The 26,457-nt window shown below is 40.5% G+C and overlaps 1 protein-coding gene across 4 annotated transcripts in view; it reads right to left on the reverse strand.

Moving 5' to 3' along the window:
• LOC111874843 (ETS homologous factor) overlaps positions 1-26,457 on the reverse strand; it is a 96,917-nt gene that overhangs the window by 61,851 nt on the left and 8,609 nt on the right. For 3 of the 4 annotated variants that reach the window (XM_033755631.1, XM_023870680.1, XM_023870679.1), the window contains exon 2: positions 14,517-14,627. The exons of the other annotated variant lie outside the window; for it this stretch is intronic. In XM_033755631.1, the coding sequence (XP_033611522.1) occupies positions 14,517-14,627 (111 nt within the window). The remainder of the gene's footprint in view (positions 1-14,516; positions 14,628-26,457) is intronic. 4 annotated transcript variants of the gene reach the window in all.

Here is a 26,457-nt window from a genome sequence, read left to right on the forward strand (position 1 = left end):
TAGAAACTAATCTTTCCTATATATCTGCTCACTTCTCTCATCTTCCATCCGCCATTTCCTCACTGGAGGCAAGCAATAGCAATACGACTTTGTATCAGTCGTTAAGTGTGTTCAAAACCACTGTTTCCAAATTGAATTCGGTTCCTGGAAGAGTTGGTGAAGTAGTAAAGGAAAAAGTACACAGAATTCTTTAAAAAATCCAGGATAAGAACAAATTTGTGAAATTGAAGAAATTTAGCCGGTAAACGTACTGAACTGCCAAGTAAAAAATCACTAACAGGGGAGCAAATAGCGGCCTTTGTATATGCGCCCCTAAGTTCCTGTGAGGTGGAAAGAAGTTTTTCCCGCTATAAAGACATCTTACGAGACAATAGGAGGCGACTAACTATGGAAAACCTAAAACATTTAGTAATTGTGAACTGCAACAGAAGAGAATTGAAAGTTCGGAGAGCTAAATGTGAGTACCATTGGGTTTTTTTTTAAATTTGTAATGAAATATGTTGGCTTTGTTGCGTGATTTGTATTTAAGTATAGCTTTTTATCGCAAGTGATTCATTCAGTGATTACATAAAATGAACTTAAATATTGATTTGTTGGTCTTAAAATAATGTAAAATCAATTTTAATATTTGGTATAAATTTTATGTGCATATTTTAGTGCATATTTCGGAAGTTTTTCATGCATAAATGCATATATATTTAAGGGATTATTAGGGCATAAAAATCCGGTCCCTAGTACTCACAGTCAGTTCTTATCCTGGATGACTTGCTGGTATCAGAAATGTGAAAGAACGCTGTTCTACAGCAGCAGTGCCTCACAATGTAGGCAACCCAACTATCAACACAGTATTGCATGTTGCGAAGCCCTCAACTGGGCGTGGTCCATTTAAGAGCACACACAACACACAGCACTTCGGACGTCTCGAAAACTTTCGTTACTCTAGAAACATAGAGTTGATCGTTCAGTTAACCAATCAAGCCGTCAATTAAGCATATGACATTTGATGTCCTAGAGTAGTAAAAATTTAAAGTTGTCCCTGTGCTTAACTAATTAAGCACTAGGCCATGAAGGCATATAGGGGAGTGGATGTATAGACCACATTTTCTTGGCCTCTACCCTAGTTGGAGGTAAATGGTCAGCTTCACGCCCCAGCCGTTTTATACCCGGGAAAGAGTTTCTTGTACCCATTGGATAGGAGGCTGGGCGGGCCCCAGAGCCGGTATGGACCCTACAACAGTGAGTAAGGAAATTACTCTCATCTGGGATGTGACAACGTGCATTCTCGTAGTACCGACGTTTCGAATGAACCTACTGCCTTCATCATCACGGCAGTTGATAGTGGTAGCAGGTTCTCCGAAACGTGGGTACCTTTCCAAGAGAATACACGGCGTCACATTACAAAATTCTGTAATCTGCAATAAATTAACGAGTCTTCAAAATTCATATTATTTTCTTCTGTGTTATGAAACCGTGTAGTCTGGTAGATGGTTACAAATATTTCGGAGGAATGTAGTGCGTCCATTTTGATGTTCCTCCAAAACCATACCTAGCTATCTTCATCATCACATGGTGTCGTAACACAAAATAACACAACATAAATTCCCACTGTCAAGAAAACCTAGAATCTCGTCTCATGTTCAGATTAAGATCTTCTGGCTTGTGACTCCACGTAATATTGTAGGCGAATGCCACTGTTTCGGAGGAATATTCTACCTCCATCTTCAGTGTTGAAGTTTGAAAGTTGACAAATTGGTTTTATTATAAAGTTGCAGAGAAGGTTATCACTTAGAACCAAAGAAATGGCAGGCATGTGGGAACGATAAGATGGACTAACATCATCAAAAACAGCACATTCTACTTAACTGATTCCTTTTCCTACACGCTTCAAACCTGAAGATGGAGGTAACATGTTCTTCCGAAACATCGGTATCCGCCTATAAGACTACATGCTACATCCCAGAACACCCCCATCTGAACAATCATCATGATGAAAATTTCTACATTTAGGGTCTGTAATTCGTCTTAAGCCGGTCACGGTAGCTGAGCGGTCTAAGGCATGTACTGTCTTCGCTCGCTTGGAAACCGGGATCGTGGGTTCGAATCCCAAACAGGGCATGGATGTTTAGTTTGTGTGTGTGCGTTTTTTCTGTGTTTGTGTACGGGTAGAGACCTTGCGACGAGCTGATCACCCGCCCAAGGAGTCCTACCGAACGTGTAAGATCTAGAAAAACCGAAGTGAACGGAAAAGTTCATGGAGGTAGGCCTAGGCCCACTGGGGCTGTAGTGCCAAGGGGAAAAAAATTGTCTTAATGATTTCTGTAACATTAACGAGTCCCAAATCAATCTGACCAGACCAGACAGTTTAACGTAAAGGAAGAATTCCAAATGATACGAGAGACGCGACACCAACACTTGAACTCTGAATATATTATTCTTAGTGAGGTGAGACTGAGTTCACTAGGTACTTCGGCCACTACTGGTCTATTGCACCAGGCCCAGATCATAGATAATGGTGATCGTGGAGCAGTTGGTAGAATGAAGACTGGCAAGAGAAACTGAAGTACTCGGAGAAATCCTGCCCCAGCGCCACTTTGTTCACCATAAATCCCATATGACCAGACCCCGGGATCGAACCCGGGCCGCCGCGGTGGGAAGCCAGCGACTAACCGCCTACGCTATAGCACGGCCACCTCTGAATGTGGCGATCTTATGAACGCTCCTCGGAATGCTGGATGTAATTCGAGGACTGTGCAGTGTTTTTAGCGGAAATGGACGGAACTATTATCAGAGGCCTTATCATTACAAGCAAAGGCTTGATGCAGACGTCACATGAAACCCGCTAGTTGTGCTGTATAACTTCTTGTGACCAAAGCACAAATTACGTAACATATTGAGTTCATTATCCGGTGTCTTATGTAGAGTTACGCCCAATTCTCTGAATAGTTTCCCCTATCATATTATCATTATCTTATGAAGGTATACCATCTGGTAGGCAGGCACCAACGTTTCGGAGAAACATGGTGCTTTCGCTTTCAGGCAATTGTTGCCTCCGAAATATAGTGTTATGGCTTACAACATCTTTATCTTTCCTCTTCCCGTTATTTCATGACGCTTTCAGTATTGAGACTATATAGGGTCAGTAATACGATGGTTAATGAATGTGTTGCAGTTGGTGGGATAAGAATTGGCAGGGGAAACAAAAGTATTCAAAAAAACTACTCCAGTGCCATTTTGTCCACCTTAAATTTCATATAACCTAACCTGGGCTGGAACCCGGGACATAGCCGCGAAAAACCGGTGATTAACCACCTGATAAGACCATAGTACAAATCTGCAGTGTCATAAAAACATCAAATATCGCATTTTATTTACTATTAACTAATTCTTATCAATAGAGTCGTTATTAAACAGCCTCGGTAGTCTATATGATGTCACTAGCTGCTCCTCAAACTGTGGCTTCGAATTTCAGGACTTATGCCGCGTGGAATATTGAGGGTTTTGACAAACCTCGCTATTGCCATCTTCAGGGTTAATGACCTTGGGAGAGATTTTGAAAGCTCTTTTACTGTCTAATGTGAGAGCTACATAAAAGCCGCGAAAGTCCCTGCAATAGTAATTAAACCTGAAAATGGCTACTAAAAAACTTGTCAAAACATTCGACAAATTTAAGCATCCTACGCCTCCCAGACCTGACAACCGAAGCCACACTTTAAGCTCCAGCCGCAAAAACGTGAGAACCTCCACTAATAACAAAAGTAAAACTGTCCCTGCGCTTAACTAGTTAAGCACTACGCCATGAAGACATATCGGGAAGTGGAGGTATAACTCCACCATTCTTGACTTCAGTACTAGATGGAGGTGAATGGTCATCGTCTGTCTTCCTGTCCTATACATTTCGTTCTCGTCTGTATCTTTTGTTCTGTAGGCTTTACAAATGTAGAAAGATGCAACTTAAAAAACATTTGCCGTTTGTTCAACATAGCTGGATTCGTGTATAACAGGCATGTCCAACTTCAAACAGGTTGTGACCGACATTTTGGTGTCAAAACTGCCAGTGATCTACCTCCCCTTCCTATCGTCGTACCTTGCTTTAAGCAAAGATATCGGTAAAATAACACGACACATGATGTTTGTTGTAAAAGCAACATATATTGAAAGTACAGACTACTTTAATATGTATTTTCCCTTCAAAATCTGAATATAATCATATTATATTACATGTGAATTTGTATGCTTTTCACGTATAATTTCCTTATAGGCCTATGAGATCGACCAAAAATCGTCTCGCGATCGACGCGTTGGACATGCCCCGTGTATAAAATATGAAATGGTTTAATACTGAAGTTAAAAATAAAAAAAACGGTAAAATTGTCCCTGTGTTTAAGTAATTAAGCACTACGCCATGAAAGCATATGGGGGAGAGGATGTATACGTGTAGATCAACGTATTTTTGACGTCGGCACTAGTAGGCCGCTTTACCTGTGGAAAAAGAGCCTCCGGTACCCATTAGATAGGCTGAGTGGTCCCAGAACCGGTCTGGACAACACGGAGAAAAAAAAATCGTGGACCTACCGGGACTCCAACTCTGGACCCTCGGTTATCCAGCCTGTAGCCAGTCGCTACATCAGTTGCTCTATCCCGGTTCCCAGTTACTGAAGATAAAAATAACTAAATTATGAAATCCAGTCATTCAAAATGGGATCACAATTACAAAACTGGCTCAGGCCGTAATGTATCTAGGTTTTATCAGGGAGATGCCCGGTTCGAACCTCGTCCGGGACACGGACTCTCCCGATTGAGGTTTCTCGTGGTTCCTTCAGGCTAGTTCTAGGATAGTGCCTCGAAATATACGACGAACGTTACCTGTGACATTTCAAATTCATTCATTCATTAATCATCATACCAGCCGGCATCTGACAGCGTCGTTAAATAAACAAGAAATAAATAAATAAATAATGGATGAGCCCCAAAGGGCAAAGTTCGAAATCAGATTTTACATTTCATAACCTTCATTGCTTTTCTATTTATTCTATAAGATTATCCACGTTTACTTAGCAGTAGGCCCTATCAATTGTAGAAAGCGAACCTAACTCTGGTATCACGGTTGGAGAAAGAAATACAGGTAATCCTCTCTAACGGAAAGTAGGTATCTTAACTAAATATGTACGCTTGGTGCGTTTGAACCGTAATATAACACAAATACATATTCTTACAGTTTTATATGAAAATTACTAAAGTCAACAAAAGAGATCAGATTATGAAAGAATTTCAGGGAGTATTCGCGGGTGTTCCAGTTTAAAGAACTCCCAAAAGTCAAGTACAGTCGTCTTCTTTATTTATTTTACAATGTAACACTGAATTTACTTACTTATCACACTGCAAACAGTAAGAATGAATTTGTATTACCCTACAATATTTAAATAACGTAGCAAAGAAGGTCAGGGCGGTTATCTGTTCCATCTGAGATGTGAAAACAGATGCACAACATTCATGACAGCTCTTAGCTCCTCCAATTAGATGCTATATTATGTTACAAAAACGGGCCGTGATAGTGCATTCGGTACAGAGACTGGCTACGGGCTGGACGACGGAGAGGTCGGAATTCGAGTCCCGGTAGGGTCAAGATTTTATCTTCCCCACGTCATCCAAACTGGCTTTGGTGCTCACCCAATCTCCTATGCAATGGGTACCGCGTGCTCTCTCCGCGGAGGTAAAACGGCCGGGAGGTGAAGCTGAACACTCACCTCAAACTAGTGCTGAGGTCACCCATATGCCTTCATAGTGTAGTGCTTAATTAGTTAAGCACAGGGGCAATTTTACCTTTACGTTTATTATTTTCCGCCCCTTGTCAGCTGTCGGCGTTTGTTTATTCATTATATTCGAGGTGGGACTGAAATTAAATTGGTTACATCAGCTGCTGGCCTATGCTGATAATGTATATAGATTGGTTGATAACGTAAGTACCATAAAGGGAAAAGCGGAGTTTCTGATTGAAGCTAGTAAGGAGGTTGGTCTAGAAGTAAACACAGAGAAAACTAGGTATATGTTGCTGTCTCGTCACCAGACTGCAGGGCAAAGTCGTGACATAAAGGTAGCTAACAGATCCTTTGAAAGTGTGACAGTTCAAACATTTTGGAACGACAGTAACAGATCAAAATTCGGATCAGGTGGAAATTCAGAGGGGATAGAATTCAAGTAATGCTTTATATCATTCAGTTCTGAGCCTTTTGTCTTTTCGTCTGCTGTCTAAAAACTTGAAAATTACAATATCCAAAACTATAATTTTGCCTGTGGTTCTGTATGGGTGTGAAACTTTGTCTCTGACCTTAAGGGAGGAACAAAGACTGAGGGTGTTTGATAACAGAGTGTTGAGGAGAATATCTGGAGCCAAAGAAGTGAAGTGACAGGAGGTTTGAGAAAACTGCGTAATGAGGAGCTTCATAACTTGTACCTTTCGCCAAGTATAACTAGAATTATCATGACAAGGACGGGATTGGTAGGGCACGTAGTGTGCATGGGGGTAGAAGAGGAATGCACATCAGATTTTGGTGGGAAAGCCAGAAGGAAAGAGACCACTAGGAAGACCTGGTGTTAAGTGAGATGATAAGAGTAGAACTGGTCTTAGAGAAATAGGATGGGGTGATATGGACTAGATTCATCTGGCTCAAGATAGGGACCAGTGGAGGGCTCTTGTGAACATAGCAATGAACCTTTTTGTTCGATAAAATACTGGGAATTCCCTGATTAGTTTAGCGACTGGAGGCTTCCAAAGAATGACTTAGTTCCATGGATATTACTTGGTTCATATTTCGTTATTAAATGAACCATTCTGAAGTACGTCGATGTCATCTAGTGAAAGGTAAAATATATCGAAATGTTAACACAAGAAACACTGGACCCAGTGATTGAGGCTAGCTCTTTCTAACGGACCCAACAGAATAGGCGTTTTTCCTTCATCTGAGGACGGAAACAGATCCAGTTTCCGAAACGTCGTGTTTTTATTAGTTATCTTAAAAACCGGACGATGGATAAAGTCCAAAAACCCAATATATCAGTAAGAAATGTAAAATATGACATGATGTTAATATTACGGCAAACGTAAAATACACCTACGACCAACTCAGTGGTTAGAATGGTACTAATAGTACTATATCCTGTTAGTTTGGTACGTACAGCAGACAAACCACTGGCGTGACACCAGGAGGCGAAGAATTCCTACCGAACTTTCCTCGTTCTAAATTCTACAGGGAAAAAAGAACTGATATCACCATGCCACGACGTGTAGGTGTGTGTGTGTTATAATTAATAAGTCTGGAAATTCCTTTGGCAATTACCACCCCATAAAAACATATGGAACTGACGTCATCAGGCTGAGTACTCCTGCATTCATGATCTGCTTACCTACCTACCAGCATGTAGGTGACTCGTTGCAGCAGTTTGGACAGAATGGACCTCGGAACCTTTTTAATACGAAATGTAACTGCGCCCCAAAAATCTGGTCACATATTAATTAAACCCTCTTCAGCCAGTTCTCCTGGACTTCAATACTATTAACGACGCTAGCTGCTGATCACAGTGACCGCACGGTCTACATCGCGTGCTCGAATTCTGTGATCGTTGGTTCGAATCCTACTAGGACCATCGATATATATCGATGACTTTTCTCCTTATATTGCTCTGTGTAGACACAGGTTTTGTGAAGGGCCGATCCCTCATTCGAGGAGTCTTACCAAATATCTACAAGAAAGTTAGATTTGAGGGCCTCACGGCTGTGCATTGATAAGCTAATCTTGTGGGATGTGAGGTCTTGCATCCTGGGAGAAGTTTAGCGATGTTTTGGAAGAACGCGCTTATCTCACGGTCGAATAGTAAGCCAGGCAAGCTGAAAGTGATTGCCAAAACACCACAGTCTTAACATTTACCATTGTGAGAACCTCAAACTTCATGCAACACCTCCTTACTCATATTGTGACATGTAGACCCATTTTTAAGCAAAGCCCGAGATACGCGCACGCAACAATAGAAGTGTTTTATATGTGGGTCGTGCCATGCCCATTCCTAGGCAACGAGTGGCTAAACACATTCCCGTGGAAGCAAACGAGCGGAAAATTAAGACATCTATTGGTAGGCAACGGTGTTGCAAACAGGTTTTGTCAATAACACATGTTGTAGTTTCCGTGGGGTCCGTGCAAAGTGGTTATAAGAGAACCGAGTTCCGAAACTGGTAGTTCAGTTGTGGAGTGTTAACCAGCGGGTTACGGAAGCTGAAGTATCCCAATTACTAAGATTCGTTACGAGGAAACATCCAGCGAAGACACTGCAGAGGAATAGCAATTGTTGAGAGGTGTTACCAAACAAAGACTGAGAAGAGTTAGTGCTGAGTGTGGAAATCGGCAATAGTGTAATGATCATTTGTAGTTATGACCTGTAAGTGTTCAATAAATCCACTCAGCAATACAAGACCCGTCTATAGTCACACATACTACGTGACAATATTAATCAACAGGATATAAATTTGAACTTGTTGAAATACTAATTACAGCAAACACTATAGTTTCGCTAACTATCCTAGCATAAAGTTTTTGTGGTCTATCACTGCATAAACAAGATTATGGTTACTCTGAAGCAAAACAGACCTTCATCGTTTATTTTCAGAGCCTAACAAGAAAATATGTATACTATAAAACTTGATAAACAAGCCCATTATGTACCTGCAATCTGCAACGTACGTCTCTGGTGATATGACATGCCCGGAATACGAGTACGTTATCTTAAACTCCGTGGCCTGTAGTCCGCAAGCGAACTATACCGACCGGGCGACCGCCGCTTGTCGGCGGAATTAGTGCCAACTGTTGTAGATAGAGGGTGTCGCGTGGTCAGCACAACGGATCCCCACGGCCGTCAATTTCGGTTTTCTACACCGGAGCCTCCATTTCTTTGAAATAGCTCCTCAATTATCCTCACGAGGGTGGATGGACCCTGCTCCAGACCCACTACTTCTAAAAAAATCTGGTAGCGCCGGGAATCGAACCCGGGACCTCTGGATTTGTAGCCGTGAACGCTGACCACTAGCCCACAGAACAGAAGAAATATAATGCATATTCAAGAATCCTGTATGGCGATTTTGGTTTCAGTCTTATGTTGAAATCAGAATCTAGCAACTTCCTAATCTTGACATAATAATCTGCATCATTATCCGATGATGGTGCTCTTTCAGATATGTCTCACCAACTCCAACACATACACAGTTCTATTACTACACGACGTTCTCTGGCCTTCACGCGATCGGAAGGAAAATTAAGTACACTGGAGAAAAAATAAAGCCTATTTTATTTAACTTTGTATTTATGATTCATCTCCTCAAAGGCACATCACCTTCTCGTGATGGGGAGGGGCGATTGGGTGTTGCGAGGAAGATAGGGGCTATGCCGGCGGGAGCGTAAACTCATGGTAGGATCACCTTAGTCGGACAGTCCTTGGGAGAGGAGGTATATGAAGTGTGTCCCGCAACGATACGAGGGAAGGGGGACGTGGTAAAGCTAACCCATCTGAGGAAGCAGAAAATCACGACCCTCCATTCTCGGGGGCTGCGCAGAGGGTTGGCAGCCCTCCCACAGAAAACTGTACTTATTAGTAAGCTTCAAAGGAGTGAAATTCATAGGCCACTGACCTAATCTCTGAATTGGCGAAGAAAAATGAGATCCATGCCTTAACTAATTACACTGTCAGGATCCCAGATTTCATAGCGCCGAATTGCACTCTTACATCGAATAAAGCAACTGACTTAGTCGATTTGCAGTCCCTGTACTTCCTGAGGGAAAACTACGGGACACCTCAGTCAAGGGTAATAAGTGTCCCGGCCGGGATTTGATCCAGGCACTTGCCGAAAAAGTATTACAGCTTTAGCCAATTAGATTGCTCAGTCAGTCAAGTTATTGGGGGTCCAGAGAATTATGGTTCAATTCCTGGCTCTGGCGGAGTCTTTCTCTTCGCAACTGTGGCAAGAGCGGCTCTAGGGCCGATATAGGGGCTCTTTCCCCGGGGTGAGACGGACGGGGTGTTACTCTAATCATTCACCTCCATCTAGTGCCAATTTTAAGAAAAAACTGGAGCTATTCCTCCACAAGAAAGCCAAGGCGCATTCATAGTATAAATATTATGTTTCCGGACACTATCCATTGTCCTGTTTTTATTCAAAACACACAACGTTTCGGAGACTGGATTCTGTCTCCGTCTTCAGGCGGAACCTACTCAGTTGGATTCAATCATAAAACCAGACCCTATCTCCGGAATAGCTCTATCGATTGGGCCCAACTGAGTAGGTTTTACTTGAAGACGGAGACAGAATCCAGTCTCCGAAACGTTGTGTGCTTTAAATAAAAACATTGCGATCTTTTAAATAAATAAATAAAAACAAGAATATGAATAATGTTCAGAAACATAATATTATATTAATATACCATCGTCATGGATTTTCAGAACTTATTTACTCATTCATAGTTGTGTTTAGGAACAATCCCTTCTATTTTTGACGCGAGTTATCGGCAAAGGAAACGTCGGCCCGAAGTCCGTCTATCCTGAATGGTGTAAAATTACGAAACTCTAAAAACCAATAAAAGAGATGATCACTCCTGCTGTGGTAAAAAAACGCTATTTAATAACACCATCTACAACAATAAAATGTATATTTTAAGATATAATTCCTTATGTTGGGATTGAAGAATGATCCAGAAATAAATTTTATTTAATAACACCATAACAAATGAGAGATTTTCATAATTTTTTATTTCAGTATTGGAAAGTTAGTAAATTCTGTTTTCAAGGTACGATGGAAAACATGTCGGAGGTGTTGGCAGGCATGAAGGGCTTTTCTTTCATAAGGTTGCCAACTCAAGGTATGACATAATCTCAGAGATGTTTAAACAGAGTACAGTCATTGTCTCAGCAGTACATTATGAACTGAATCTGCACAGTTCAGGTGGAAAAAGAGCTCACCAAAACGCCTCAGAATAAGAAATAGCAAGACTATTATGAATTAGCAGAAATGTTAGACAATGCAGCCGTAAGATATTGTGAGGATACTGTACATATATTCAACAAGACATCGGTTCAAGACTGCATTTCTCGGCCAGGATTAAAACCCAGTACTTCTACATGCATATTCTCTTTAACTTATTCAGTAACCGAAAGATGAAAATGAGACGATGACAACTCTCCAAAATGTATCACTCGAATATAGTCAGGTCATGGAAAGAAGTCCCATGAATGGTGGGGATGACAGCGATCGAAATCCCCACCTCTGCCAACCGTTACATTCCCCTCTGCCCCCTCTGGTTTATGCCAACAGTCTAACGGAAATTATGCTTGACGACTTGAGGGGAGTACAGGAAAGTACGCTGGAAGGGGAAGCGTAACAGCTCAAGGGAGATAGGGAAGTTGTAGATCCATAGGAATTCTTTCCCTGACTTCAGTATAACACACCTTCGTTTTGGGGACAAGGGAGGATATTTAACGACGCTGTCAGTATCTAGACTGCATAACACGAATCTAGGATCGTTACCGCCACGCTAAGTCCCCTCTGTCACACCTTCGTCACAAAAAACCTTTACATATATAGACACGTGTCGGCACATCGTTTCAGTTGATAAGCAGTCGTAGAACGCTTGAGGTCAACTTCATTATCTTAACATTCGGTTGCAGATAAGAAACAACGACAACCTGTCAGGTTAGTAGACACCAGGATTCAAACCAGGGCCATCGAGAAAACAGGTCACGCTGCTCGAACAATTTCTTTCGTCGATATCGTGAATGTGAATTCCCCGTTACGTAAAGTGAATGTGAACAAACTGCGGTCAACACACTGAGTCCATGCATGAGTAATGACCTGATAACACGGTGTCGCCTTATGACAGAAAAACCAACCGCGATTGACATCTGTGGTTCTACAGTCCTCGTGGACCTTGGCAGCTTTTTCATTTTCTTAATTTATGCACAGTCGGTAGGACTTCTTGGACGGGGGATCACCCCGCCGCAAGGCCGCTACCTACACACAGAACAACATAAACACAGACTATTCATGCCTCGAGTGGGATTCGAATCCATGATCTCAGTGTTCGAGCAGGCGAAGACGGTTCATGCCTTAGACCGCGCGACCACTGTGATTTAGATAAGGGAAGAAAATACATCAACACGATCTTTCAGGAATATCAGTCAGTTTTATACTTTCGTAATTACAGTAAAAAATTGAAGCAAAAACGTTCATTGTTACGAATATTTTTCATTCTTGGCTTATTTGTGTATTTATCCATGATTTTATGTTTAATTATACGCAAAGAATTCAGGATGTTCATTCTTTATTCGCAATTCAGTGTTCTTGATTTATTTGTTCTCATGCACTACATTCATTCTTTTTTTTCAGTATTTATTTTTGGTTTGTATAAGGAAGGTTTCAGTAGCTCACATTCTGTAATGTCTGCTTATAGATTGTTTAGAGAATACTAATGACTGATTTTAAGGTTTCACGGTGGTTAACTGTTGATCTTAATTAAATTATTGGGTGGTTCCGCCGTCTGAATGTGGAACTGTTTGAATTTAATTAAGTTATTGTGTGGTTCCGCCGTCTGAATGTGGAACTGTTTGAATTTAATTAAGTTATTGGGTGGTTCCATCGTCTGAATGTGGAACTGTTTCAATTTAATTAAGTTATTGGCTGATTCCACCGTCTGAATGTTGAACTGCTGATGATAATCCAGTTCTTGGATGTGGCCGATTCTTTCCTTGTACAACTTTCCTAGTCCATTTTCCCTGTTGATCCAGACAGCCAACCGACCGCACTCTTTCCCTGCCCCTGGCTTTTCAAAACATGAATCCATATATACACATAAACTCATCGGCTCTGCACACTTGAACCCTGAACACGGAGGTAGTATTTACTCCCGAAACGACGGCAACAAAGCCCATATCCACACGGTATAATTGCCCAGGAACTGAATTACCATCAGGAATAATGAATTATAAACTATATGGACGGAAGTATTAGTAGCGGTCCGCGGATCGTGCCGCCTAATTTTGTCGGCTTCGTGTTTGTATTATTCTTTGCCCTAGAAGACGGTGGTGATACATTCCTCCAGAACGTCGGTCTCTCTCCGAATTGCCCGATGTCACAACTCGGAAGACCCCACCCTTCGTGGTCACTGCCGCCCGAATCCCAAATCCAATACAGTAAGAGCGCAGTTTGAAACACCCGGGATCACGCGAATACGAAGCAGGATGCTAACAACTGGGCTGAATTATTTTTCCGAAGTCGTTAATTATGGCAAATTTTATGAACGGGCATATGTGTGTGAGTGTACACGAAAAAAAAAAACTAAAGATTTTTCTTTCGACGCAATTTTCTCATCAGAATTAACAATATGCTTGATTTTATGTAAGTCTAACTATCTAAACATCTAAGTAATTAACTAACCAACCATGGAAGAGCGTTCTTCTTCAAAGCTATTAGTCGCTCAGCTAGGGAAGAAATTTCACCCTTTTTACGGAACTCTAAATATCATTATCCAGTTCATAAGAGCCCACTTTCCTTTTGTTTCTTTTCATTTTATTGTGAGGATCTGATAGCCTCTCGTCCAAATCCCAAGTTGGAGTATCACTTCTTGTCAGCTGTCCGCTACAAGTACACTGTCACCTACCTTCCACATCTGGAGATCCTCTCCATCGTCTGCAACCAGAGGACGTGCCGTGACGTAGTGACAAGGGACATATTTAATCGGGTCAACTTTATGTACAATCCCAAGTAAAGATTAAGAAGTATTTAAGCTATATATACCAAATAACCTAGAAAGTTTATAAATAAAGAAATTATCTTTAAGACTTCCTGTTTACAAACAAAAAAATGAAATCAGGTTTTAAGTAGGCTACCAACTTTCATTTTTTTTTTGTTTACAACCAAGTACAGTGTGTAACCTGTATATATCGACTTGCTCTAAGAATGACTAAGTTACTCAAATAGAGAATTTCACTGTTTATCGTTTCACAAGGTTGCGCTTTTTTCTTTTTGAAAACGAGACAGTAAATATGTTATATTATTCTATCGCTTACTCCCACATAAAATAATCTACCACTGAATGCACTTATGTTCATTGTCTTACAGAAACATAATGGGAACATTTGCAGGATTATAGGCTGGCTATCGGGATTCCATTCCAGCAGGTAGATTTATCTCTTCCCTGCTGCGTCTAGTCCGATTCTGGGGCCAAAACAGCCTCGTATCTAATCCAAAGAATATTTCATCAGAAAATATTTCGTAGATTGTTATGTAGTGTGTCCGTTATTGTTGTCAAATTTCAAAGAAAATTTGTAAGTATGGCTTAATTTCAGCGAAGACTCCCCAGTATCAAATTCCATTAGACCAATTCAGCAGGCTTGATGAAACTAATGGACGCATTTATTGCAATTTTTCGATGCGAAAAATTATTCTCAAACCTGTGATTTTGGTAACTGCAAAGAATTGTACTTGCCCGTTTCTCTTTCCCGGGCAAACGGTGGTGGCATTTCTGGGTGGGGCTGTGTGGCCCTGTTCAGCAGGTGAATATGTGTACGCTCTACCGCACTCCATCTTCCTGGTACTTCTAAAATAAATAATTGAAAATAAACTTCTAACCAAAAGAAAATATCTCACAACATGGAATATTAAAAGTAAAATAACTTTTGTGGTACTCAAATTAGAAAATTAAAAAAAATGCCGGTTACGGTAGCCGAGCGGTCTAAGGCATGTACTGTCTTTGTGGGTTCCAATCCCACACAAGGCATGGACGTTTGGTGTGTTTATGCGTTTATTCTGTGTTTGTGTTGTCCTGTGTTTAGGTAGCGGCCTTGCGACAAGCTGAGCACTCGTCCAAGGAGTCCTACCGTCTTCAAAATTAATTAATGAAATTGAGAAATCGGCCCTTTGCTCCAAAGTTTGAGTGAAGAGGAAAATATAAATGTCACTTCTACCGGACTAAAATACGTTATAGCCTACAAGACAGTGGGCTACTCCTCAAATGTGGAACTGAACTAAATTACAGAGCGTAGCTTGGAAGGTTGGGTGCCGGATTTTCAATCCTTGGGAAATTCATGTTGGATTTCTAGTGGATAAAATGGAAATGGGACAGCTTTTTCCTCCAAATATTTAAGTTTTTCTTTAGTAATCACCATTTAATCCATCAGCTGACATCTATACTTCCAGGGACCGGTACAATGGGCCCAGTAGAAGACGTAGTTTCAAATAATTCAACTCATTCCTCTATTTAAGTAACTAAAAAACTACAGCGAGGTCTTCCGCGTGCTCGCGTTCATGAGAAAGGGTTGTTCCTGCCGTAACACGGGCCGACCCATATTGCGTTGCATCTTTGCGCGGTTACGCTCCTTAGAAATCTTGCTGTACCTTACAGTTTCATACAGACACTTCTTTCAAACCATATAAACTGAACATGACTGGATAACAGAGCAAGTTAGTGCAGCGATAACGCTATTCGGGAAGTGCTCGCTTCGAATTTAGACTGAGACAACGGCTAATTTGAACGAAGTTTTCGTGATTTCCTTCAGTCCCTCCAGGAAAAATGTCTGAATAGTAGTTCTAGGTCAGGACCGTTTCCTTCCAAATTCTTTTCAAATCCATCACTCATCAATAGTTCTACCCTTCGACACTATATAGACTGAATTGTGATGGCGTTATAAAATAAACCATAAAAATTAATGGATATTTAAGGAATAATTTATATTTTGATATGTCACACCTTAACCATTACATTAGTATTGATAATGGACCTTAATAAAAGTGTCATCCAACGTAATATGTGTATATACAACAAAAACAAATGATAACAGACAAGCAAGACGGTTATGCCTCATAACTGGACGTAATTTTATAGTATTAGACAGAGTTGTCATATAAGGTAACTTTAAAGCAGTTTTAAAGCACTTCATGTTAATGAGGAAGAAACTAGCGAAATGCTACATTTGGAGCATAGCTCTGTATGGGGCTGAAACATGGACACTTAGGGCAGTAGATCAGAAACATCTGGAAAGTTTCGAAATGTGGTGTTGGAGAAGGATGGAGAAGAACAGTTGGACCGATTAAGTGAGAAATGAAGAAGTGTTAATTAGAGTCAGTGAGCAGAGGAATATCCTACACGAAATAAGAAAACGGAAGGCTAATTGGATTGGTCATGTTTTACGCAGAAACTGCCTTCTAAAAGAAGTTATTGAAGGAAAGACAGAGGGGCGGATAGAAGTGACAAGAAGACGAGGAAGAAGACGTAAGAAGATGCTGGATGACCTTGGGACAGAAGAGGATACTGTCATTTGAAGGAGAAAGCTCTAGATCGCATTAAGTGGAGGAATTGTTTTGGAAGAGACTGTGGACCTGTCGTCTGAGAGATTACTGATGATGATGATGTTAATGCATACCTTAGCTGGTACAATAGGCCAGAAGTGGCTGCAGTGGAAGGGACTTAGTCCCACCCCACTAGCAATAATCATAATAATAATGCATACCTTCTGAAGACGACCCATATGGGTTGAAACGTGTAAATGCAGAAAATAAATTATCACACATACGTTGTAATGTATGGTACTCTCATAAAGATCATTAATAAGGTAGGTTTTGTAAAACTAAAATGAATATTGAGGAAGGACGTAAGGAATACGACGAAACAGTGTGTAGAGGCAGACATCAAGTAACGGTGTGTTCCTAGCGGACAAGAAAATGAGTGAGCAACTAGAACAATCAACGGAATGCTCACGACACAAGGCAAGGGTTGCCAGCGTACGAAGAAATAACTTGAAATCAACCATCCCTCTGCCTGATAGTCTCCCTATGGAGATAAATCAGCACAAACAGCAGGCAAATTTTCATGTTAACGCCCCGGCCCCGGCCCGGATGGACTCCATATGTGGTTGGGACGCGGTGTCGAAGAGAAAAATGCCAGTCATTTTGGGGATCGAACCCAAGATATATGTTTCATGAATGGAATACAGAGCACCATGCCATAGTTCGGACAGGCAATCACTGTTTCTCACAGGGTTCAAAACCATGGTAGTCCACGTGGGATTTCTGGTGGCCAAAGTTGCATTGGCCGGTCACGGTAGCCGAGTGGTCTAAGGCATGTACTGTCTTCGCTCGCTTGGAAACCGAGATCGTGGGTTCGAATCCCACTCAGGGCATGGATGTTTAGTTTGGGTGTGTGCGTTTTTCTGTGTTTGTGTACAGGTAGAGGCCTTGCGACGAGCTGATAACCCGCCCAAGGAGTCCTACCGAATGTGTAAGATCAAGAAAAACCGAAGTGAACGGAGAAGTTCATGGAGGTAGGCCTAGGCCCACTGGGGCTGTAGTGCCAAGCAAAAAAGAAAAGTTGCATTGGGGCAGGAGTTTCTTCTAGCGCTTCGGATTTCCCCTGCCAATTAGCACTCTTATGACACATCAGGGACTGTAATATGGGTAAATTCGAGGCCAAAGTACCGAGGAACTTACTGTCATCACTCCCCTTCCCATGACCGAGTAACTCCACAGTAATGAGGCCTTCATGGGAAGCCGCTAGTCACTCATCTACTCAAGAATTTCCCAACATTTAATGGAACCCGAAGGTTTATTACCGTGTTCAGAAGAGCCCTCCATTGGTCCCTATCCTGAGCCAGACGAATCCATCCCATACCACCCCATCTTATTTCAAGATCCATTTTATTATTATCCTCACACCTACACCCCTTCACGTAACTAAAAAGAAAAGAAAGAGACATCCAGAGGGAATGTGTTAAGGCCGACGATTTAGAAAGTAACATTCTGAAAATATGTTATTGGTCAATTTGGAAAGCAAAGAATCGGAAAATGTCTTTCCTCCTTCAGCTGATGAAACTGACCCGATTTTCATCAAGATAGAGAGCTATTTGTAGAAAGTGGGCACCTACTTGGGGGGGGGTCGCTCCTTTGTATTTTGGTCACAGAATACATTTATGATTTCAAAAGGTCTTCAGAATAAACGACGATTCTTACCCTGTACAGCAGCCGTGTCAAACATGCGGCCCCCATAGCCACAAAGTGCGGCCCCTAAACTTTTAGAGCTAATTGATATTAAAATCAATATTAAAATTTTAGTATAAATATTTTTTGTAAAGACAATTTTCCAACAGACCAGAAGACAAGAAGTCTCACGCAGACATAAATTAGCAGGCTGCAGGAAATTCAATGTTTTGCTATTTCTAATATAATTTCTTGTGTAGTCTCTCTTTTTACATATTGAAAAGCTGTTTGATACTTGTAAAAAATGGCATTCTGTTGCTTTTTAAAACTGTAAGATATGTGACTTTAGGTAATTATATTTAAATTCTTCCTAAATAATAAATAGAATTAAATTTCCTTGTGTCAAAATCTAATGTATATTTCCATTTTGAAGTGCGGTCCGGGACTATTATTTATAGGGCCGAGGTGGCCCTCTGTACAAGTTGAGTTTGACATGCCTGCTGTACAGCATTAACTGACTGGTCTTTGTAATGAGAACAGAGTGTGTTTTTACTGAAGTAAGAACCCGATACTAAATACATTCCTCTAGCTGTAATGCTCTAGACTTCTATTCGGGAGGTGCTTGGTTCGAATCTCGGCCCGGACACCGGCTGGCCTGGGGATCTTAATAGTTTTCCTCAGTCCCTCCAGGCAAAATAACGTGATACTACCTACACAATTCATAATCCTTCTATCATCCGACGATATATACGTGTACACTTGAAATAGCGTCGTTAAATAACTCACAGAAAGAAATGTATTTTTAAATATTATTTAGATGGATTTCTGACTTCAGAGTTTTAGTGGTAGCGCTCGAGTTTGCACGAGGAAAACTGGAGTCCCTCTAAGTCTGCGCTTTTCGAGAGATAGCAAGATGAATCATTTTGCGGTCATGTCATGACCTTAAAATGACGTCAACGGGAACACCAAGTCACTACGTCTGCCGTCATACGCATTTCAATGTCGCAACACTCTTGGTCAGAGAAATGGCTGTCCATTCAGGTAGATATTAAGGGTAGATTAAATTTGAGGGAATCCTCGCTTGCAGACCTTTTGTTTTCTTGTGTGATATATAAAAACAATGGATTAAATATACTAAATCATAATATTACCCGCTGTTTCTATGTGTGTGAAACTTGGTATCTCACATTACGAAACGCACTTATGTTGAAGGCATGTGAGAACAGGCATCTGAGGAGAATATTTGGACCCAGGGGAGAATATTAAGAGGAAGATAAAATTATATACAAAGGCGTTTCATAATTTTTACTTTTCAAGAAATGTTATTACACGTAAGCTGATATAATCGGGCATGATAAAATGGACTGAGTATGAACCGTGCAAGGGAGGCATGGGAAATGCACTATATAAATGCTGGGAGAAAAATCTGAACGATACAGGCCACTTGACTGACCTAGAAGTAGATGGAAGGATAATATTACAATTTATCTCAGTTTGAAGGTGTGAACTAGATCCATCTGCCTCGGCATAGGGTCCAATTGCAGGTTTCTATAAACACGGTAATGAACCTTCGAGTTCCATAAACAGCGGTGGAGATGCCTTCAGTATATGAGTAACTTATCAGCTTCTGAAGATGGAGTTATGGCTTACACTTTCAATGGGACTAACCATTTATCGGGCGGAGGCATATAAAGATTTGCTCTCCGTCTTACATTTTGTAGAACCAAGAACACAATTCTAGCGTATTTTGTAACATTTATATGAGCTACGCAATTCGCTGCGCTGACCACGCGACCCCTTCTATCCGCTAAAGTTGGCACTAACTTCGCCGACAAGCGGCGGTAGCTCAGTCTGCATAGTTCGCTTGCGGACTAAAACCACAGAGTTTGTTTTTTTCTGTTTTTATATGACCTACGCCTGTGTAGATTACCACGACGCCATGTAGTCACTCTCCTACCCTGAAGCTGGAGCAGCAAGTTCATGCGAAACGTCAGCAAACATTACGAGACTACACTGTCTCCCATCCCAGCTGACGGTAATCTGCATAGTCACAGTCAAGGGAGCTATACCTGTACACTTTACGGCCTACGTTATGCAACCATGCAACCATGCAGCCATGGAGAGATGTCCCGCCATAGTACCGTGTGTATTCTGACGCGAAGTTTCGAATCTTTTGCGTACTGCCTTACATCATCGCAATGTCAGTATGGTTCTGTCTAGAACGCCAGGAACGGTACATAGGCCTACTTCAAGGGCAAACAGAAAAGTTAATGCTGAGTTATCCGTCAGATATTGACCTGGTAAGGACACCAGTTAAGCTGATTGAAGTTTCCCATGGTGTTCCTCAGTACCTTCAAGTAAATGAAGGGACAGTACTCGGAAATGGACGACGGTCGACTTCCAACAGATTCTGAATCCTTACCTACTCACAATTCATGATCATCCTTTCATCTGAGTTGACCCTAAATATCTTAAATATTATGTTTCTGGACACTATCCATCGTCCTGTTTTTTATTTAAAAACACAAAGTTTCGGAGACGGGATTCTGTCTCCGCCTTCAGGTAGGACGTACTCAGTTGGACCCAGTCGATAGAGCTAGTCCCTATCCCTGAAGACGGAGACAGATCAAGTCTCCGAAACATTCGTATTTTAAATAAGAATATAAAGGTGTTTTAGATGAAAACAAGACGATCGATAATGTCCAGAAACATAATATCTGTGTTAATGTACCATCGTCACATAAATTTAGATCTTATTTACTAAACACCTTCTGCATCATCTTCGGTTTTATCCCTTCATGTGCCCTTTTTTATGTTAGTTGTATCCCTTCATGGGTTTCGCGACTTTGGTTTCCGCCGTATCCTGTTCTCGCAGTGTCCATCCTACCAAACCTCTGTCCTCCACAACGGGCTTGATGCCGCCAATTAGGAAGCTACTCAAGAATTTCCCTGCATTTTATGGAACCCGAAGTTTCATTATCGTGTTCACAAGAGCGCTCCGTTAATCCAGATCCTGAGCCAGATCAATCCAGTCCATATCATCCCATCCTGTCTCTCTAAGATCCATTCTAATATTGTTCACCCACTTACGGCTTGGTCTTCCCAGTGAACTCTTTCCATCTGGCTTTCCCACTAACATCCCACATGCATTCCTCTTCTCCCCCATTCGTGCTACCTTCCCTGCTCATCTAATCCTCCTTGATTTGATCATTCTAATTATACTTTGAGAAGAGTACAAGTTATGAAGCTCCTCATTATGCAGTTTTCTCCAACCTCCTGTCACTTCATCCCTCTTCGGCCCAAATATTCTCCTCAACACCCTGTTCTCAAACACCCTTACCCTATGTTCCTCCCTTAATGTCAGAGACCAAGTTTCACACCCATACAGAACCACAGACAAAATTATAGTTTTGTATATTCTAATTTTAAGTTTTTGGACAGCAGACGAGAAGACGAAAGGTTCTGGACTGAATGGTAGCAAGCATTACCCGAGTTCAATCGCCTCTTAATTTCCTCCTGAATCAGGTTTCGATCTGTTATCGTTGTTCCCAAATATCTGAACTGTGCCACATTTTCAAAACATCTGTTTCCTATCTTTATGTCATGATTTTGCCCTGCATTTTGGTGACGAGATAGCAAAATGTACTTAGTTTTCTCTGTGTTTACTTCTAAGCTAACCTCCTTACAAGCGCCAATTTAACTCTGTGTGTTTCTCTTTCCGGTATCTATTATCACCCAGTAGATTCACACCATCAGCACAGACCAACAGCTGATGTGTCCCATTTAATTTCAGTCCCGTCTGCTTTTCCTGGACCTTTCTAATGGCATATTCTAAAGCAAAATAAAAAGGCAGGGGCGATAAAGCATCTCCTTGTTTTATACCATTCTGGATAGGAAAATTATCTTAGTAACAGTATATAGGCCAGAAGTGGCCGCAATACAAGGGACTTAGTCCCACCCCACTAGCAATAAAAAATATATATTAGATTTAAGTAAGAAGACGGCGGAATTGGAGAGCTTTACTGCAAATAATGGCTGTCACCAGAGTGACTGTGATTTTAGGTTTTACAACGTTGTTTCAAGTACAAGGTTTATGAAGCGTCGGAGGTAACCAGGCCTATCTCCAAGAAAGAGTTTCAGTCCGTTTCCGTTTGCGACATGTAGTGCATCGGGAAAAATCCGAACACAGTACCGCCATGACCTAAGTCCGAAGCTTTACGTCTGAAGTTGTGTGCTTAACTTGTCTACGTATTTGCCAAGAAATACAGACAAGGAAAGAAGTGCTACACAACACCTCATTTGGGTATACAAGTTACCAGGAAAAACAGAGAATTTTTGGACAGATGATCTGATAGACTGACTGCAGATATTTTGAAATTTTAAGAATATTATATTTCTGGGTGTTACATCGTATAGTCTGGTATAAGTTTATCCATGCTTCGGAAGAATGCACTGTCTCCATGTTCAGGGTCAAATTGTAAGCCGAGAAAACAAGAAGAAGGAGTGTAAACTTGTTGCATGCTTGGCTTATTCTTCGACTCTGAGGATCAAGGCAGTACATTCCTCCGAAACGTCAGTAAACTTCTACCAGGCTACGAGGCGTAACATCCTAGAAAACAGTAATGTCCATAATGAACACAGTAAGAACCTCAAAACTCGTGCACTGAAATTCATTTTAAGTTCCGTAGAATTTGTAAAAATTTAAGACTTTCAAACAAAATAAGCGCCATGTGCTAAGGCAGAGCTCTGTAATTCCGTGTCATAAAAATCGCTATCCATCTCATCCACGTACCCGTAGGTCTGAAGAAGACATTAGTTCCGGCTCTTATGTCCTCTGAGATACAGTACACATTATATTACTGATTTTACTGCACGTAATGTTTTGTGTTGTGTTTCATTCCAACGTTCATCAACAAGTCAGATTTGCAAATGAATTTCAGTAGGTTCAATCCAAGCAATTTTAAATTGTCTACATTTTCACAACTGTATTAAAACTGTATCCCCCCAAAATGACCATCGTGCATGACCGCTTTTTTGCAGTCGATAATTATTCAAGTGCTCAAGAAATTCCTTGTCAACTATGATCTTCTGGTTTATGACATCGTATCATCACACAAACGTTTCAAAAGAAACTGCTACCTCCATTCTCAGGGTAAAAGATTGAGTCATAAATTTCGTTCAAAATTTGACAACCATTTACGAGCTAAAATGGGCCGTTTAACCCAAGAGACTACAACCTACATCTTCACCTCAATGATGATAAACCCAAACAAATTCGTGGTTAATAACCTTTCATTCTTAGACATAATAAAACACACATTTCTAATAAGTAATATTTAAAAATTATTTCCCATCATCACAGGAAATATTCTGCATCTTCCTTAGGCCTCTAAAGACCAACTGTCATACACAATATAATTCCGTAAATAATGTAACTATTTCTATCATGTTTCGGTCTCAAACAGGTCTGAGCTATGCAAAAACTGTTCCACTGTACAGAATGTCCACTTTCTCACATCACATATAACTGCGATATTTCATGATTTAAAATATCGGATGTTATAATTAGTTAAAATGCCACAGGCTGTAATTACTTTAAATTGAAATTAATTAAATTTTTTTTTAATTCTTTATATACCTCTACTAGGGGCGTCAACTTGTCCAAAGTATATAATTCGATATCCCTCCCTCTGGATTTCAATTCAAACTAAATTGCAGCGTATGGTATTTTAACTAATGTTAACTAAGTTATAGATTATAACTTCCAATATTTTAAATCACGAAAAATCGCAGTTATGTGTGGTGTGAAAAAGTGGACATTCTGTACAGTAGAACAGTTTTGGTATAGCTGAGACACGCGATTATGGCCGTTTGGACCGAAACATGTTGTGAAGGGAAGGATTGATATAAATAACTGCATTATAGATGGAATTATATTGTGTACGAAAGGTACTGTATATTAATGCAACAGGATACTTAAATACAGTAAGCACCAATAGCTTAGTGCTGTATGCAGAACGCATTGTTACAATTATTGACTTCTTGGACATTATCCATCGTCCTGTTGTTTTATTTAGAAACGTTTCGGAGACTGGACTCTGTCTCCATCCTCAGGTTAAAAAAGTTATTCAGCTGGGACCAATCGATACGGCCCAACTGAGTAGGCGTTTACCTGAGGACGAAGACAGAATCCAATTTCCGAAACGTGTTTTAAATAAAAAAACAAAACGATGGATAATGTCCAAAAAGTCAATAATTGTACTCGTATTATTATACCATCGTTACAAGCTTTTAAATATTATTTAGAAAGAATTGCTATTTATTCTAAGAATCATACAGAATTGGCCGCCTCTGTGGTCTAGTGGTCAGCGTTCCTGGATATAGCTCCAGAGGTCCCGGGTTCGATTCCCGGTGCCATCAGATTTTCTGAAAAATAGTTGCTGGAACGGGGTCCACTCAGCCTCATGAGGAAAATTGAGGAGCTATTTCAAGGAAATAGCGGCTCCGGGGATTCCTCAATCCACAAAAGTTGGCATTAACTTCGCCGACAAGCGGCGGTCTCTAGGTCAGTATAGTTCGCTTGCGAACTACAGGCTACGGAGCTTGTTTTTCTTATCATACAGAATGAATAAATAAAGGGTTAAACCCTTTAAATGGTTAATTGTCTTTTAAGTTGAAATACATTCTCATATTTGCTAGTCATGTACAGACAGACATAACAACAATAAAGTGCAGAAGAGATCTCTGTTCGGTGATGCTATAAATATTGAAAATATTCTGAGCAAGCACGGTCGGTATTTCCCAACGATGTGTCAAGGTCATGACTTCTAGTGACCCTTCCTTACACCGCATTACATCAGAATAGATCTAATAGTATCTGAGATTAAATATCCGGACGGACAAGAATTCCACACTATAACATTATTAATATTAAACACGTTGTACAAACAGGGAAACCCACTCAAGGCTGGATGTCTGTGTTTGTGTTGTGTAGGTAGCGGCCTTGCGACGGGCTGACCTCTCGTCTAAAGAATCCTATCGTCTGTGTAGAAAAGATTACGAAACTGAAGAAGAAGCCAGGGCCCAACAGAGGGCTGTAGTCCTATGGATGTATGAATGAACAAACATGAAAATGAAAGCACCGTATTGGCCCGAATATAAGACGTCTTTTTCCAAATGCTGCTTCTTACAAAATAGGGGTCACTTTATTTTCAGGTCTTAAGAATAAACATTAAGATGATTGTAAGGAGTTATAATTACATACATGAAAATAGCCAAAATTACATTTAAGGCGTTAAATTTTTTAATATATTATTTCTAATAGCAGAATTTTTACTTAATTTTGTTTACAACCCTCAGAACTGAATGATATATCAGTTTTGTCAAAAGAAATTTCTGACATTGTCATCGAAAAAAAAAATCTTAACATTTGTGAAGGTCAGTCCTTGTAATTAACGACAATTGATTCACAGATATGTGTGTTCATAATGTGTTCAGTTCTTTATGGTTCCATCTCCACATTTTGTGGATTAGAAGAAAGAATGAGAAGGTGTCTGAAGCAGGAACACTTGAATAAAGGAGATAGAACAAAATGGAATACTTTTCCCAATTTCTTTGTAATTTTACGCTGCTTAAAAATGGGTGTACAGCCCTTACATCCTAGGAGACTAACTGCATTTATAAACTGATATTTAGCTGGAACTGGATACTCAGCCATTAAGAATTAATTTTTTTAATGCTAGTGCGGTGGGACTAAGTCGCTTGTACTGCGGCCACTTTCGGCCTATTGTACCAGCCCCAGATGAGAGGTGAGGTTGATTGTGGAGCAATTGGTGGAATGAAGATTGGCAGCAGAAACCTAAGTACTCGGAGAAAACCTGCCCCAGCGCCACTTTGTTCACCACAAATCCCACTTGACCAGACCCGGGATCGAACCCGGGCCGCCGCGGTGGGAAGTCGGCTACTAACCGCTTGAGCTATGGCGCGGCCCCATTAAGAATTAAGTTGACGATAGATTAACCCACAATATGCTAATATATTCTATGTAACCAATACGTATACCGGCTACAGACTTATGTATAGGTTTTGTGGTATTCTGGTTGTCAACACAATAAAAATAACAAATCTAATTGTTTATATTGGTTTTATTTAATAACTGCTATATGTTTCGGTCCATATTTAGTACCATCTTCAGGCAGTTTCATTAAATACGTCTCACATTATTGAAATATCCTAATATGGATCCATATTAATGTTAATCATTATAATCATAATAATACATCAAATTATCATTAAAATCATAACATTTCTTAAATTTGTAAATATTAAAAATTCTCTCGTCTTGACAATGTAAAATTCAATGTTATCTGTCGCGTATTGCGGGCGGTGTTTATCATCCAGGGTTCGCTGTTGTGTTTATAAGCTTTCGGTGCTATTCACGTGTATTATTATTATTATTA

This window comes from Cryptotermes secundus, unplaced genomic scaffold, assembly GCF_002891405.2.
Source record: "Cryptotermes secundus unplaced genomic scaffold, Csec_1.0 scaffold160, whole genome shotgun sequence".
Taxonomy (NCBI): domain Eukaryota; kingdom Metazoa; phylum Arthropoda; class Insecta; order Blattodea; family Kalotermitidae; genus Cryptotermes; species Cryptotermes secundus.